At 33.7% G+C, this 13934-nt stretch overlaps 1 protein-coding gene across 1 annotated transcript in view; it reads left to right on the top strand.

Annotated features, from left to right (window-relative positions):
- LOC114495081 (triadin) overlaps positions 1-13934 on the top strand; it is a 96484-nt gene that overhangs the window by 56583 nt on the left and 25967 nt on the right. The window contains exons 3-4 of the mRNA XM_036024645.1: positions 4588-4752; positions 6067-6099. Of these exons, the coding sequence (XP_035880538.1) occupies positions 4588-4752; positions 6067-6099 (198 nt within the window). The remainder of the gene's footprint in view (positions 1-4587; positions 4753-6066; positions 6100-13934) is intronic.

Here is a 13934-nt window from a genome sequence, read left to right as displayed (position 1 = left end):
TTTGAGATATATCTATATCAATACATCTATCAACTTTTTAAAGTTGCCCATGTAGCTAAAATTCAGAAGCTGATCTCAAGCCAGCAACATTGACTTCATGAAAGTAGCCTTATTTGACTATTTTAGAACCAGGCAGTATACATGTCTGCAGAGTTTATATAATGCATTTAGGCATACGGATAATTAAACAGATATCTATCACATTGGGTTTTATTGTTATGTTTTCCAGCGAACACTTAGAATGAAGGGGAATGGAGAAATGGTCTCAATCTATTCAGATCATAAAAACCCCATTTGCAGTAGTCTTCCATTAGATATAAAATATACCAGTGCTAAAATGTCTTTAACGATGCCAGTACAATCCAGTTCCTTACATATAATTCTTTTAAAATTCTCAATAGCAATTGTAAAATCCATTCACTTCCCTTCTCTAAGGTTTCATCTTACCATTCAGACTACCGTGTCATGCTCACAGGAAATGCCTCAGAATGTGGTAAAATAAAGACTCAGGAGTGAAGTTATAAGAATCCTGGAGATAGGTTTCCTGAGACCAGCATTTTATAATCTGTTACCTTGGGTGGGTTCGAAATTTCCTGAAATAAAATATACAATTTAAAATTTCCCCAGAAATCTTCTCTCTCAAATGATTTTTCCCCTGTCTGTGGGATCTTACACATCAGCATAAAAATGGAATATTTCTTCCTACTTTAACAGTGTCAACAACAGAAAAACCACTATGATTGTAGTCCTCCTTCAGTCAATTCTGAATTTCTGTCATTTTCTTTACAGCAAAATAGACCCCCTGCCTCTCAATTCCTCCCATTTGGTCTGAATACATTCCACTGAAGCTGCCCTTTGAAGATTACCAATGTCACCCTCAGCATTAAATCTAAAAATTATTCTCGCTTGACCTATCAGCTACATTAGCCAGTTGATAATTCTATCCTTAAAACAATTTCCTCACTTAATATCTACCTAGTACATTTAGTACATTATACTTTTTTTTGCCTTTCACTCTCTCTCTCTTTCTTTTCTTTCTCTCCCTCCCTCTTTAAATCTCCTTCTCAGACTCCATTGCTGATTCTTCCCCATCTCTGATTTAATCCTATGATCTAAATGTTAGAGTGTTCCTCCCTCTACTCTCTTACTGATCACATTCAGTGTCAGGGCTTTGAATACCTTCTATTCTCTATTCAACTCCCAAGTTTCTGTCTTCAATAAGGACTTCACTTTTGGAGGTCACAATGAGCTGGACTGTGTGGTACATCACCACATACATGTCTAAAAGGCAACTCAAGTTTGACAAGTCTTAAAACTCAGCTATGTGTACACTCCCATCCAAATCCCTACTTCTCTCCAGTCCCCCCACTTTAGTAAATGGCATTTCCATTGTTCTGTTCTCTCATACCAACAACCTTGAAGTTATCCTGTATCCCTCTCTCTCATATTCCACAGTCAAACTGTAAGTCTATACTATTAATTCTAGCTTTTACATATTGGCTTGGCCAAATATTGGCCAAACAATTTGTTTAGTATTTTTGTTTTCAGTGTGATGTCTTCAGTAGTGCTTAGTTGTCTTTAACTTCATTCAAAACAATTGTTAGATTGCAGTTTTACAGCTGTCATATCAGCATGCATTAAAAAACTTATCAAAATAGGCGAATTTTGGTGCAGCCATTTTAATGCTGAAGATGGAAGAAGATGTGCAATGTTTTTGGCATATTATGCTTTATTATTTCAAAAAAGGTTAAAATGCAACTGAAATGCAAAAAGAAAGATGTGTGCAGTGTGTGGAGAAGGTGCTGTGATTGATCAAACATGTCAAGAGCAGTTTGTGAAGTTTCTTTGTACTATTGACATTTTGGCCAAATAATTCTTTGCTGTGAGGCTGTCTTATGCACTGGAAGATGTTTAGCAGCACCCCTGGCCTCTACCCACTAGAAGCCAACAGCAGGAGATAGCCGGCATACTGAAAATATCCAAATTAATAAAGTTATTGGTGAAAATGAAGAATGTGTTTTTTATTTTATAGAAAAAACTAAACAGACTTTTTGGCCAACACATATATTCAGAATTTGACCACAGCTCACCACACACACTGTTAAAACACTGATAGAAATTACTGTAAATTTCCTCCTAGATTACCTCATTTGGCTTCTGTCTGATCTTCCTACATCCAACCTGGCAGTCTTTCAATATTCAACACAGCAAATGACATTACATAAGTCAAATCACTTTATCCTTCTTCCAATGACTCCCTATCACAACCAGAGTAAAAGACAAATTTTAGAGTATTTAACCTTTAGATAAGGTAATATATTGGTATGTTTCTAGTCTCTTAAAATATCAAAAAAATAAGAGTCTATGAAAGTGAAAAGTTTTTAAAATTAAGGAAAACATAAATCTAAAATTTAAATACAGATTAATGAAAAAGTAGAGACAATTTATATGATTTTTTTTTCCAGATAGATCACCTCTTCACTCAAAAAACCATTCTTACTTCTTCAGAGAAATTTGCATGTAATTTGAATGAGAAGACCAACATTTTGGAAATCCCTAAAATGCTAGTTGGTTATATTTTTATTATTTAATCTTTCAGTCCACAAATACAAATTCATATCTCCTAGGACATAAAAAAAGAAAGATTTACAGACTTTACTGTCTTTTCTAGTTCTACCCATTAAAGTTACTAGAATTCAAACACTTTTTATTTTTAGGTACTGGGATATCTAACACAGATAAACCAATTGAATCTAGATAGAGCTCCATGTGATCATTAGCTTGGCAATTCCGTATTTTCCTGCTGTATCACAAATTATAATAAATGACCTATCAGTCTTATTTTAGTCATAGCTACTTAAATTAACTTGGAACTCACAGTTTATCTGAAAATTTACAGAGCCATTTTCTCTATGATGCCTTTCAGTACAATATGGGCCAACAATGATTTGTTTCTTTTTTTTGTTATAACTAACAAATGAATTTAATAAAATTACAGAATATAAAATTAACATACAAAAATCTGTTGCATTTTTACACACAAGCAACAAACTCCCTGAAAAATGAAATTAATAAAATAATTTCATTTATAATAACATCAAAAATAATGATTTAGGAATAAATTTAATCAAAGAGGTGAAAGACTTGTATACTGAAAATTATAAACACTGAAGAAAGAAATTAAAGCAGACAGAAAAAAAAGACATCCTATGTTCATGAATTGAAAGACTTAATATTGTTAAAAGGTTCATATTATCCAAAGTCACCTACATATTCAACAGAATCCTTATCAAAATCCTAATGGCATTCTATACAGAGATGGAAAAAACAATCCTAAAATTCTTATAAAAACACAGAACGCCCCTGACAGTCAGAGCACTTTTTTAGCAGAAAGAAATTAAGAATAAACTGACAGTATCTAGAGGGGAGGTGGGAGGGGAAAATGGGGGGAAGGGGGAAGGGTTTTCAGGAACATCTATAAAGGACACATGGACAAAACCAAAGGTGGGTGGGATCGGGGTGTGATGTAGGGATGGCTGGTGGGGGGAAATGGAGACAACTGCACTTGAACAACAATAAAAAATGTGAAACAATAAAATTAAATAAAATAAACATTAAAAAAAAGAAATCAGAACATGTGATGCCATGATTTCTTCTGTTCCTGACCATCTGTAACTTATAGTTTGTATTGCAATTTGGATAACCTAAGAATATATTGTTTAATTTATTCCTATTTTTCCTCATTTTGAACATTTACTTAGATTAAAAACTTCTCAAGGGCAATTTCATTCTTGGTTTCCCCATAGTACATGGACTACAGTAACACAACAACTTTTCTTTTTAATTGAATACACATGCATGCTATAACAAAATGTAGTTTATATTGGGTTGGCCAAAAAGCTCATTTAGTTCTTTCCATAAAATAAAATACACACTTTTCATTTTCACCAATAACTTTATTAATTTGGATATTTTCAGTATGCCAGCTATCTCCTGCTGTTGGCTTCTAGTGGGTAGAGGCCAGGGGTGCTGCTAAACATCTTCCAGTGCATAAGACAGCCCCACAGCAAAGAATTATTTGGCCAAAATGTCAATAGTACAAAGAAACTTCACAAACTGCTCTTGACATGTTTGATCAATCACAGCACCTTCTCCACACACTGCACACATCTTTCTTTTTGCATTTCAGTTGCATTTTAACCTTTTTTGAAATAATAAAGCATAATATGCCAAAAACATTGCACATCTCCTTCCATCTTCAGCATTAAAATGGCTGCACCAAAATTCGCCTATTTTGATAAGTTTTTTAATTCATGCTGATATGACAGCTGTAAAACTGCAATCTAACAAAATTGTTTTGAATGAAGTTAAAGACAACTAAGCACTACTAGAGCCATCGTACAGGAAAAAACTAACAGACTTTTTGGCCAACCCAATATTTCTGAGCAGAAAAATTATAGCCTAGAGATATTTAAATCCATAAAATTGACACATTTATGTAGGCTAAAGATTAAATCAGGAAAAAGTGTTTCTTAGTTTCGTTATGGAAATAATTATAAAATTTTCTTTTTTTAAAACTGCTTTTAGCAAGCTCTATTTCCAAGATTGCCTCAGATCCTCTGAAATTTGCACATCATGCTGTGGAAGAAACCACGGACTGGGTCTATGGCTTCTTTTCTTTGTTGTCTGACATCATCTCGTCTGAGGGTGATGAAGAAGAAGATGATGATGGGGACGAGGACACTGATAAAGGTACAAAGAGCATAGAGACACACCTGATTTCTATGACCAATATTAGGTATGCATTACAGTGATTTGCTTAAGTTTAAGTACAAACAAGAACTTGGGTCAGTCTAAACCAAAATGAATAGAATTCTGAGTGCTCATAGAAAATCAACAGGATGCAGTCTCAGTAAATTGGTCTTGTTTGGCTTTCACCTTATAGCTTATCTGCCAATATGGTAAAGATGTCAAAATTGAATGCTACTATTAGAGTAGCATTATAGTAGAGTGTTTTATTATGTGCTATGACACACCTACAATAGAAATACATTCATATGCTTCTTTGGGGGAAAATAGTAGCTATTTCTCAAGCTAATCCTTAGAAAAGTTAAAATAATATTAGAACTAAATATTCATATAAATGTTTTATATACATAAGTAATATTCATATTCAAAGAGTAAAAAGCAATCCTACTAAAATCACAATTATGCAACTAATATATGTACTCTTTCATATAAATGAATAAAAAAAATAAACTCAAGTCATACATAAACTACTACTGAGTAGTCTTGAAAGAACAAAACATTTCGATTCTGCTTCTTAGTGACATTTTTAAGGGCAGTTTTAGACATCAGGCATCATGTATTCAGACCTGACTACCAGGAAAGCTCTTATTATTTCAGACTTTTCTATGACTTTGTCTGAATTTATGTTTGGCCCCAGTGAGAGTTGAAGAAAAACAATAGAGACCTGGGGTTAACATGATATATGAAGCATAATGTGTAATTTGGATCACTGCCACCAGTTTATTGAGCACTTAAAAGGAAAACTATGTCTAATAAATATACATAAATAAAGTTTACATTTAAATACTAGAATTTGGGACACAAAGTCATATGAGGACTATTATGATAAGTGAAAAAAGCCAGGTAGTGAATAACAATTACCATGTGATCTCACCTATGAGTGGAACCTAATCAACAAAAGAAACAAATGAGCAAAAAAGAACCAGAGACATGGAAATAAAGAACAAACTGACAGTGACCAGAGGGGTGGGGGGAGGTGGATAAGAAGGTAAGGAAGGGGAAGGGTCAAGTCAAGGAACATGTACAAAAGACCCATGGACAAAGACAATGGGATGGGGATTGTCTTTGGGACTGGGATTTGGGTGGGGAGGGGAGAGCAACAGGGGAAAAATGGGGACAACTGTAATGGGGAACAACAGTAAAAAATTAAAAAAAAACTAATAGATGCTTTTAAGAAGTGAAAAATAGGAAAAATAGAGAAATAATATTATGCTATGCTACCAGTTTTTCTAATTTACTATTTTTGTCTTGGTTTAGGAGAAATAGAGGAGCCTCCCTTGAAAAAAAAAGGTTGGTTTTCTCTTTCCATCTTTAAAGCAAAATTTTCTTCTCCTTTGGTAACACTGATTTTCAGTATGACTCAAATATATTTTACTTGAGATTTAACCTTAATATATTTTAATATAGAGTATTTATTTCATGATTAGATCATGATTTATGTATGGTTAGGAAAGGAAACCCTTGATTGTTTCCAATGAGGCTGATCCCACTGTTTTTCAGTTGATTATTTAATTAATGGCTTCTTCGGTAGGTGTGTGAACCTATCTACATATGGATCAGTGTGAGTTCGAATTGTGGGAATGAGGGATGAATTCTGTAGCCTTGGGAATGGCCCAAGAAGAAGATGTCCATGATCTTTATCCTCATTATGGCCAGATTTATTGATTCTAAATTTTTCTTTTTATATTTTATCCCATTTTTTATTTTTAAGTAATAACTAGGAAGAAGTTGTACAGTTTTGGGGTAAGAGCCTCAGAAGGGCAGAGATTTTTACTTGACAGAGTAAAAATTGTGTCTGCAAGGGACAATAGGGAGTGAGGGATACCATCCTGAGGTATGTTTTGTGTGATCAAGAAAATGCCAATGCATAAGCCAAACTCAACACAATTGAAATGTTTTAATTATTGCTGTGCATACTTAGCCACAATGTCTTGGAAAAATGTATTCTAGAGGAGATCTTGCTGGCTCCTGTTGCCTTCTCCATAGAACAACTGTGGATGTGAACAGTGGGACCCAAATTTGGAGCTTCAGCCTTGCCTGAACAGACGATGATCACCTCACTATGTGGGGCAAAACCTACTGAGTGTATATTAATTTGGAAAATACAAATTTGTCCAACCAAAGAGAGCTAAACCAGTGAAACATGACTGTGACAAAGCCATTCAGAAATAAGAGTGTTCATGGAGCTATAGAAAGGATAAAAGGTGGGTTTCCTGACTCACAGGATAAGAATTCAAGAATACAAGACAGACTTTACCTATCAAATCCAGGGTTAAAGATTATACATTAGTTTAAGTTTTTGAGATCAGAAATACAGTCTTTTTACATCTGATATCCAACTAATAGTGGCTAAAATAAACATAGCCAAAGCTTAAGCTAATCAGTTACTAGTCAGCATGTGGAAACAAAAGAGGAAAAATCAAATAAATAATATTCTGTTATACTTATAAATTAAATTCTACTGGAATGTCCTATTCTTCATAAGTCAGCATCAAGCATTTAATAAAAAAAATATTCTTTTCTTTTGACTTTAATTTCTCTGTGTAAATATTTTAAAATTAAATTTCATGTGAGGATTAACATAAATTGCAAATTCCTGCAAAGCTGTTTAATTATTCTTTAAGTTATTGCCCTGATTCACCAAATTAACAGAAAAACTTAAATAATTATTTAAGAAACTATTTTTTAAAATATCAATAACACTCATTAGTTAAAATACTCTAAGGAATGTATGTTCTTAAAACCATATATACTCATGTCTTCTTGAAGGGGTACTAGAAGGATAATTGATTTGAAAATTATCTAAATGTATTTTCTTAATAATACTACTTAGAAAGTTACATGAGAAAAATGGACATTTAAGGAAACATCTTCCATATCCTACCTTGGGTACAGAAGCTATGTAATTATAAACATTAGTTGAAGTGGACTAAAGATAATATATTTCATTACAGTTGTAATTTTTTATTTATAAACTTTTGTAGAGTCATGGAGGCAATGTGAGTTTTAAAAATGTAATATTTTATAAGATATTTTTAATACTTATTATGCACATAAAACACTTTAATATTATTATTGGGAAAGACTTGTGACAAGTTTATCCCTATTTTATGATGAGTTATTTTATATATTTCCATATTTAAAATTGTGATTTAAGAAGTATTATTTTATAATCTAGAATGATAGTATCTAAGAACATTTGTTCTTTATTAATCTAAATTACTCTTCATCAATGTCTTCATTAATATTCTTTCCCATTCAGATGTATCAAATAATTTTTAGCCATATATATTAACTAAATTTTCAGGCCATGGCATTGTTTATTCAACTTCCCTGTCTCTATATAAGACATTTTATTTAAGTGCAGTTAAGGCATTAGTTGAATTTGTACAGTTAGAGCTATTTTTACCAAAATAAAAATTTAACTATGTAGTTATTTATAAGTGAATTTTACATTTCTAATTTGATGTGGAATAATGGAATAATCTCAGGGTTGTGGGATTGATTATTAAGTAGATTATCAATATGAATGAAATTTTTGAATCTGCTACTCTGTGGCTTACACTGTTGTACATATAATTGAACTTTAGGATATTATCTATAGTACCTAGTTTCTTTATCTTCTTTTTACATATATGTTTAAGCTTTTCAAAGGGGAAAGATGGGGAAGGGTCAAGTCAAGGAACATGTATAAAGGACCCATGGACAAGGACAATGTGTGGGGAGGATTATATGTGGGGAGTTATTAGGTAAGGCAGGGGAGAACAATGGGGGAAAATAGGAACAACTGTAATCAAACAATTAAAAAAACTTAAAATATTAAATTCTATTACCAAAAACTCCATGATAAAGTTCCAAGGTACAGAAGCATTATAAAATTTTATATTTTGATTATGTAATATTTAAAATTTATAACTATAATAACCAAAAACCATTGGAAAGCCTACTTCCTGAAACAATTTTGTGCTGTGTATGGTGGATGTGCTTTGTTTATCTGGAATAATCTTGCTGAATAGCATTCTTCATATGAGGGCATACATCATGATTATGTTAACACCACACCGTCTGAGGGGTACACAAGTGCAGATAGCACTAAAAAAATCAAATTACATATTTCTGCTTTCCTAAATTTGATCTAAGAAAATATCTAAGTTTATAATAACTACTTCTACTTTACAAAATAAAGAAATATCCTTCACCCATCCCCAAATTGCTAGACTACCAACCAAAACAATCATTGGGCCTTCCTGCCTTGTCCTGCTTACATCTGCTAAAGAAACACATTGGTATGCAAGTGTTCTGTGTCCCGATGGGATGTCCTGAAGTCATACATATGGAAGAGTGGGCTGATGAAAGAGCACTGATGAGTTCCATTTGATGACTTTGCCTTATATTTAGGTGAATAATACGAAAGAGTGCATTGTTCTTGAGGGAGAAAACTATAAGACCAAAGCAATGAAAGATGTAAGATTTCCACATGTTAAAAAAGAGTTGGTTGGCATGTATATTTTAAGTCAATAATGAAGAGTCTCAAAGTATAGTCAATTCTGATTTTTACAGAAATATAGCAATTTTATTTTTAAATGTTAAATGTTACAATAATGTCAATTATTTGCAACTTTTTAAATTATGATAAAATATTTTAGAATTTATCTTCAAAATATGGAAGGAAATGCTAGGTTTACTAAAAAATTTTAAGGAATTGTCAAAAGGAAAAAATTGAAGTTACTAAAACAGACAATGAGCCCTGGCTGGAGTAGCTCAGTGGGTTGAGCATGGGCTACAAACCAAATGGTCGCTGGTTGGATTCCCAGTCAGGGTCCATTCCTGGGTTGATGGCCAGGTCCCCAGTGGGGGCCACATGAGAGACAATCACACAATGATGTTTCTCTCTCTCTTTTTCCCTCCCTTCCCCTCTCTATAAAAATAAATAAATAAAATCTTAAAAAGAAAAAAATAGAGAATGAACACATTGTTTTCCGGATAATCCTAGGATCCTGAGTGAGAACAAAGCCCAAGATATTCCACTATGGTCAACTTATGTATCCTTAGGTAACCACTACTTCCGAAAACTGACATGTTTTATCTCTTCAACAAATGTATTTTTCAATAAAGTTTTAAGTGTTTTCTATGTGCCAAGCAATTTTTTCATCTTTTCTTACAATATTCTCAAAGGCTGATGATTCATGTTTGTTGAATAAGATAGTGAATAAATTATTGTAATAAAGTTTTTATGTGGTATTGCTAATAAGGTTAATTATCTCTTACTAATATCAGGATCAATGTAACAGGGGAATCTGTAGCCAAAATAATTGCAAATAAATAACACATCCCCTTATTTAGTACAAAGTACTGTAAAGACCATATCTGAGAGTTTGAAAAATAAATGAGCAGTTGATATAGTAAAGGTATAGAACAGTTTGGACATTGCATATTTGATCATGATGAGTGTAAGTCTTTATGTGAGGTGATCATATACAAACTGAACTGAATAAAGATGAGTTGCAGATATATTTTTCAGAAACTCTATTTTTTCAGAAAAATTTTAATTTACTTAATTATTCATAAACACTTGAAGTCAAAGGTAAAACCAGGTTCACCAAACACACACACATACAAACACACAGAATCCAGTATTCTTAAAGCAAAGTTAAATGTCTTCAGCATAAGCATCTTAGTATTTTTCTATTTCTTTTTCAAATAAATTACTGATTTCTCACAAATTGAATCTGATTTTGATTTCAATTTTCTACATTAATATTTAAAGCTGACTTTTAAGTTTATGTAAACATTCACGGAAAGTGTCATTCTTTACTGGGTATATAGCTTTCTAATTTTTGGTACTAACATTTCCAAGTGCAGCATAATCAATATATTTATCTGAAACCTCAGTCTATCAGTCTACATAAGAATGATATTATGACATTTATGTCCTTTGAACTGTGGAAGTTTAGGGGACAATAATAGTCTCCTAATAAGAAATTAGCTTCATAGTGTTGCTTTCTGACATCTAGCTTTAAAGTTAAAGAATAGTTATAGTCATTCAGATGTTAGCTCACAGTTATTTGGGAGGGAAAACCAGGTCTTCAACTAGTGGCATGATATCCCCATATGTTAAACCATCTCTTGCCTTAGAGGAAAGATCCAGAAACCCCTTTGTGTTCTGCATTGTGTTGAATTTCCTTACTTCCTAAATACTTGCTCCTTGAAATAAGGAACTATCTGTCATTAAGCTTGAACAGGACCCAAACACAAAGGCTGATATTCTGTAAGATTTTTCCTAATGCATGTCAATAGAGAGGAAGAGTCTTTTCTCTACTTAGAGCAAAACAAATTACATCCTCCTTAGAATTGTGTTTTAAAATTATCCTAAAGCTTCTCAGGTCTAAAAGAGCCCAGTAAATTTAAACTCAGTTCCTTCATTGTGCATTTTTCTCACTTTATTGAAATCCACAATATCTCTTTGCAGTCAGGGTGAATAAGAAAGAGCCAAGAAATTTGAGCATCATAAATATTCAAGACTTTTGGATTAGGCCATTGAAAAGATTGCATCGAGTCATCAGGAGTAAGATAGATGGATAAGTTTACATGCCAAAGATTTCATTGCATCCATCTTTGCTGGCAGCTTCAGTGGGTTACACCACACTGAATATTAAGTGTCCAAAAAATATAGTGACTGAGAAAAGGAGGAAGAATGGAAAGGTGACTAAACTTGTTAAAATTCACAGCCTGAGAATATTTGTTACTAGGTACTGTACTTTGCCATGTATAATGCACTCCCGTGTATTATGCACTCCCATGTATAGTGTACACCCACATTTTTGGCCCAAACTTTCAGGAAAAAAAATCTTTGTTTTAGTTTTTTAATCCAATTTTTATACACTTATATTTAGATACTTGTTTTTTTGTATTATAAAGGAATTTTGGCATTAATTTCTGACCATATTATGGTACAAGGAATTTTATGTAACAAATAATTACAAGAACACAAGAACAGATACAAGGTATTTCAGGTATTACCCATGTACAATGCACATCCCTATTTTTCCTTCAAAAATTTGGGCAAAAAAGTGCACATTATACACAGCAAAATACAGTAGGTCTTAGTAACATTTTTAAGAAGATACATTAGTTTGGTCCTTCCTAAATAAGTCTAGAACAGAACTCAGCTTCATAACCATACTGTTGTATATTGCCCTCAGGCTGCACAGTGAACTCAGTGCTTTATCCTCTGCTTGTCTTTCCCAATATTGATCAATGGTAACAGGATAGCATAGCCCAGGGAGAACAGAAAGTGTGCTTGGAGGTGGAGTCAAGAATGAAAAAGGCTGAGGAAGAAAACATGGAACAAACTGATAGTTGTAGGAGGGGAGGATGGAGGGAGGGATGAATGAGGGAAGAAAGGGGAAGGGACTAGCCAAAGAACACGAATGGGTAACACACGGACATGGACAATGAAGAGGGGATTGACTGTGGGCTAGAGGGGTGGGCTGGCGGGGGTAGGGAACAAAATTCAGGACAACTGTAACAGAATAAATAAGAATAAAAAGAAAAAGCCTGATGAGGCAGAGGTAAAGGGAGATAGGTTGAATGATCCAGAGATGCACTTCCCAAGGACTTACAGTTGTGAATTTTGGATCCACTGTGTCAGGCAACTGTAGTTACCATGTGCTACTAAAAGGAGCTTGTCTTCATCAAGGCAAGGAAACTAGAACCAGGTGATGCAGATAATAATGGGTAAACCAGAGATCGAAGGAACATGCCAAAGAAGGCAAGAGATCAAATTTTGGCACGAATCTCAAGGGGAGTAAAGAGGCTGTCTGAGAGAAGGCAACTCAGGCCCAACCATTTTAAGTAGTTCTTGTTAGAGCAAGAATAATCTCAGTGCGGCTATGTTCTTATCTGTAAGTAAAATGGGATAAGTAATTGAGATGTGTATGAGTTAAAGCTGTTAAGTCTAACGTGTTCCACACTCTTCTCATCAGCTCCGCATGTCCTTTCTCAAAATCATGACAAACTACGGTGCTTGTTGAATACAGATGGCTTAACATGTTACATATGCCAAATTTGGTATTTCCATTTAGAAAATCTTGCTGGAAAATAAATTCAAAAACAAACAAAACACAAAACTCACCAATGGTTCTCAATTCCTGTGCATCAGATTCAAATGATGTCTTAATTAGAATTATCTTGTTCACAAAAGACCAAAATCCATTTCAAAGTAGCTTCATGGAAAAGGTACTTTACTAGTTCAAATGACTGGAAGATGTGAGAGTAAAACTGGCCTCAGTGATGTCTAGATACAGGTTTCGTTGCAATGTCATTAGTATATACTCTCTCTGCGTTCCTGACCTCGCTTTGTTCATCTGCTTCATTTGCTGAATTCTCAGACAGGTTACCCTCTCCTGGTGGCAATTACTATCACCTGACGCTTGAGGCCTTTTTTTTTTTTCCTACTTTAGCAACCCAGGAGAGAGAAGCCTTTGCTCTTTCTCAAGTATTTCAGCAAAATCAATGTAGTTGACTCTCCTTGATTTGTATTGCAACTCAAAGAGTGCTCCATGGAACAGCCATATTAGCATCTTCTGAGAGTGATTTAGAAATGCAGAACCAGGCTCCATCTAGACCAAGTGAATCAGAATCTGCATGTTAAGAAGGTCCCCAGGCGACTCAAATGCACATTAAATTTTGAGGAACATTGGTCTAGACAGTAGTTCTGACTGTGGTTCTAAAAACCACTGGAGAGCTTATTTAAATTGGAGAGCTCTAAAAGTTTCCTCACTCTGAGAGACTACAGTAATTGATTAAGCTCGGACTGCAGCTCAGGAATAGATTTTAAAATCTCCCCGGATGACTCTGATGTTCAGCCACATTGATCTTGTCTAGCATATCATCCAGTACGAAACACAAATACTAACAGCGTCAAAACCTTGTTCAATCTTAAACTCTACCAGTGATTATCTTGTAAAAGGTATTGTTTGAAATTATTCCATCTCTGTATGATTATGAATTTGTAGGAAATAGCATCTTATTTACAATGGAGAAAATAAAATTTGAACAGGAAAAACAGATTAATCTCAGATTACTAAATTAATGGCAAAATGAGATTGAATAGATATATTTAT

The sequence above is a fragment of the Phyllostomus discolor genome, chromosome 4, assembly GCF_004126475.2.
Source record: "Phyllostomus discolor isolate MPI-MPIP mPhyDis1 chromosome 4, mPhyDis1.pri.v3, whole genome shotgun sequence".
NCBI classification, from domain to species: domain Eukaryota; kingdom Metazoa; phylum Chordata; class Mammalia; order Chiroptera; family Phyllostomidae; genus Phyllostomus; species Phyllostomus discolor.
Note: the sequence above shows the minus strand (reverse complement) of the source record. Positions and strands in the feature narration are given on the sequence as shown.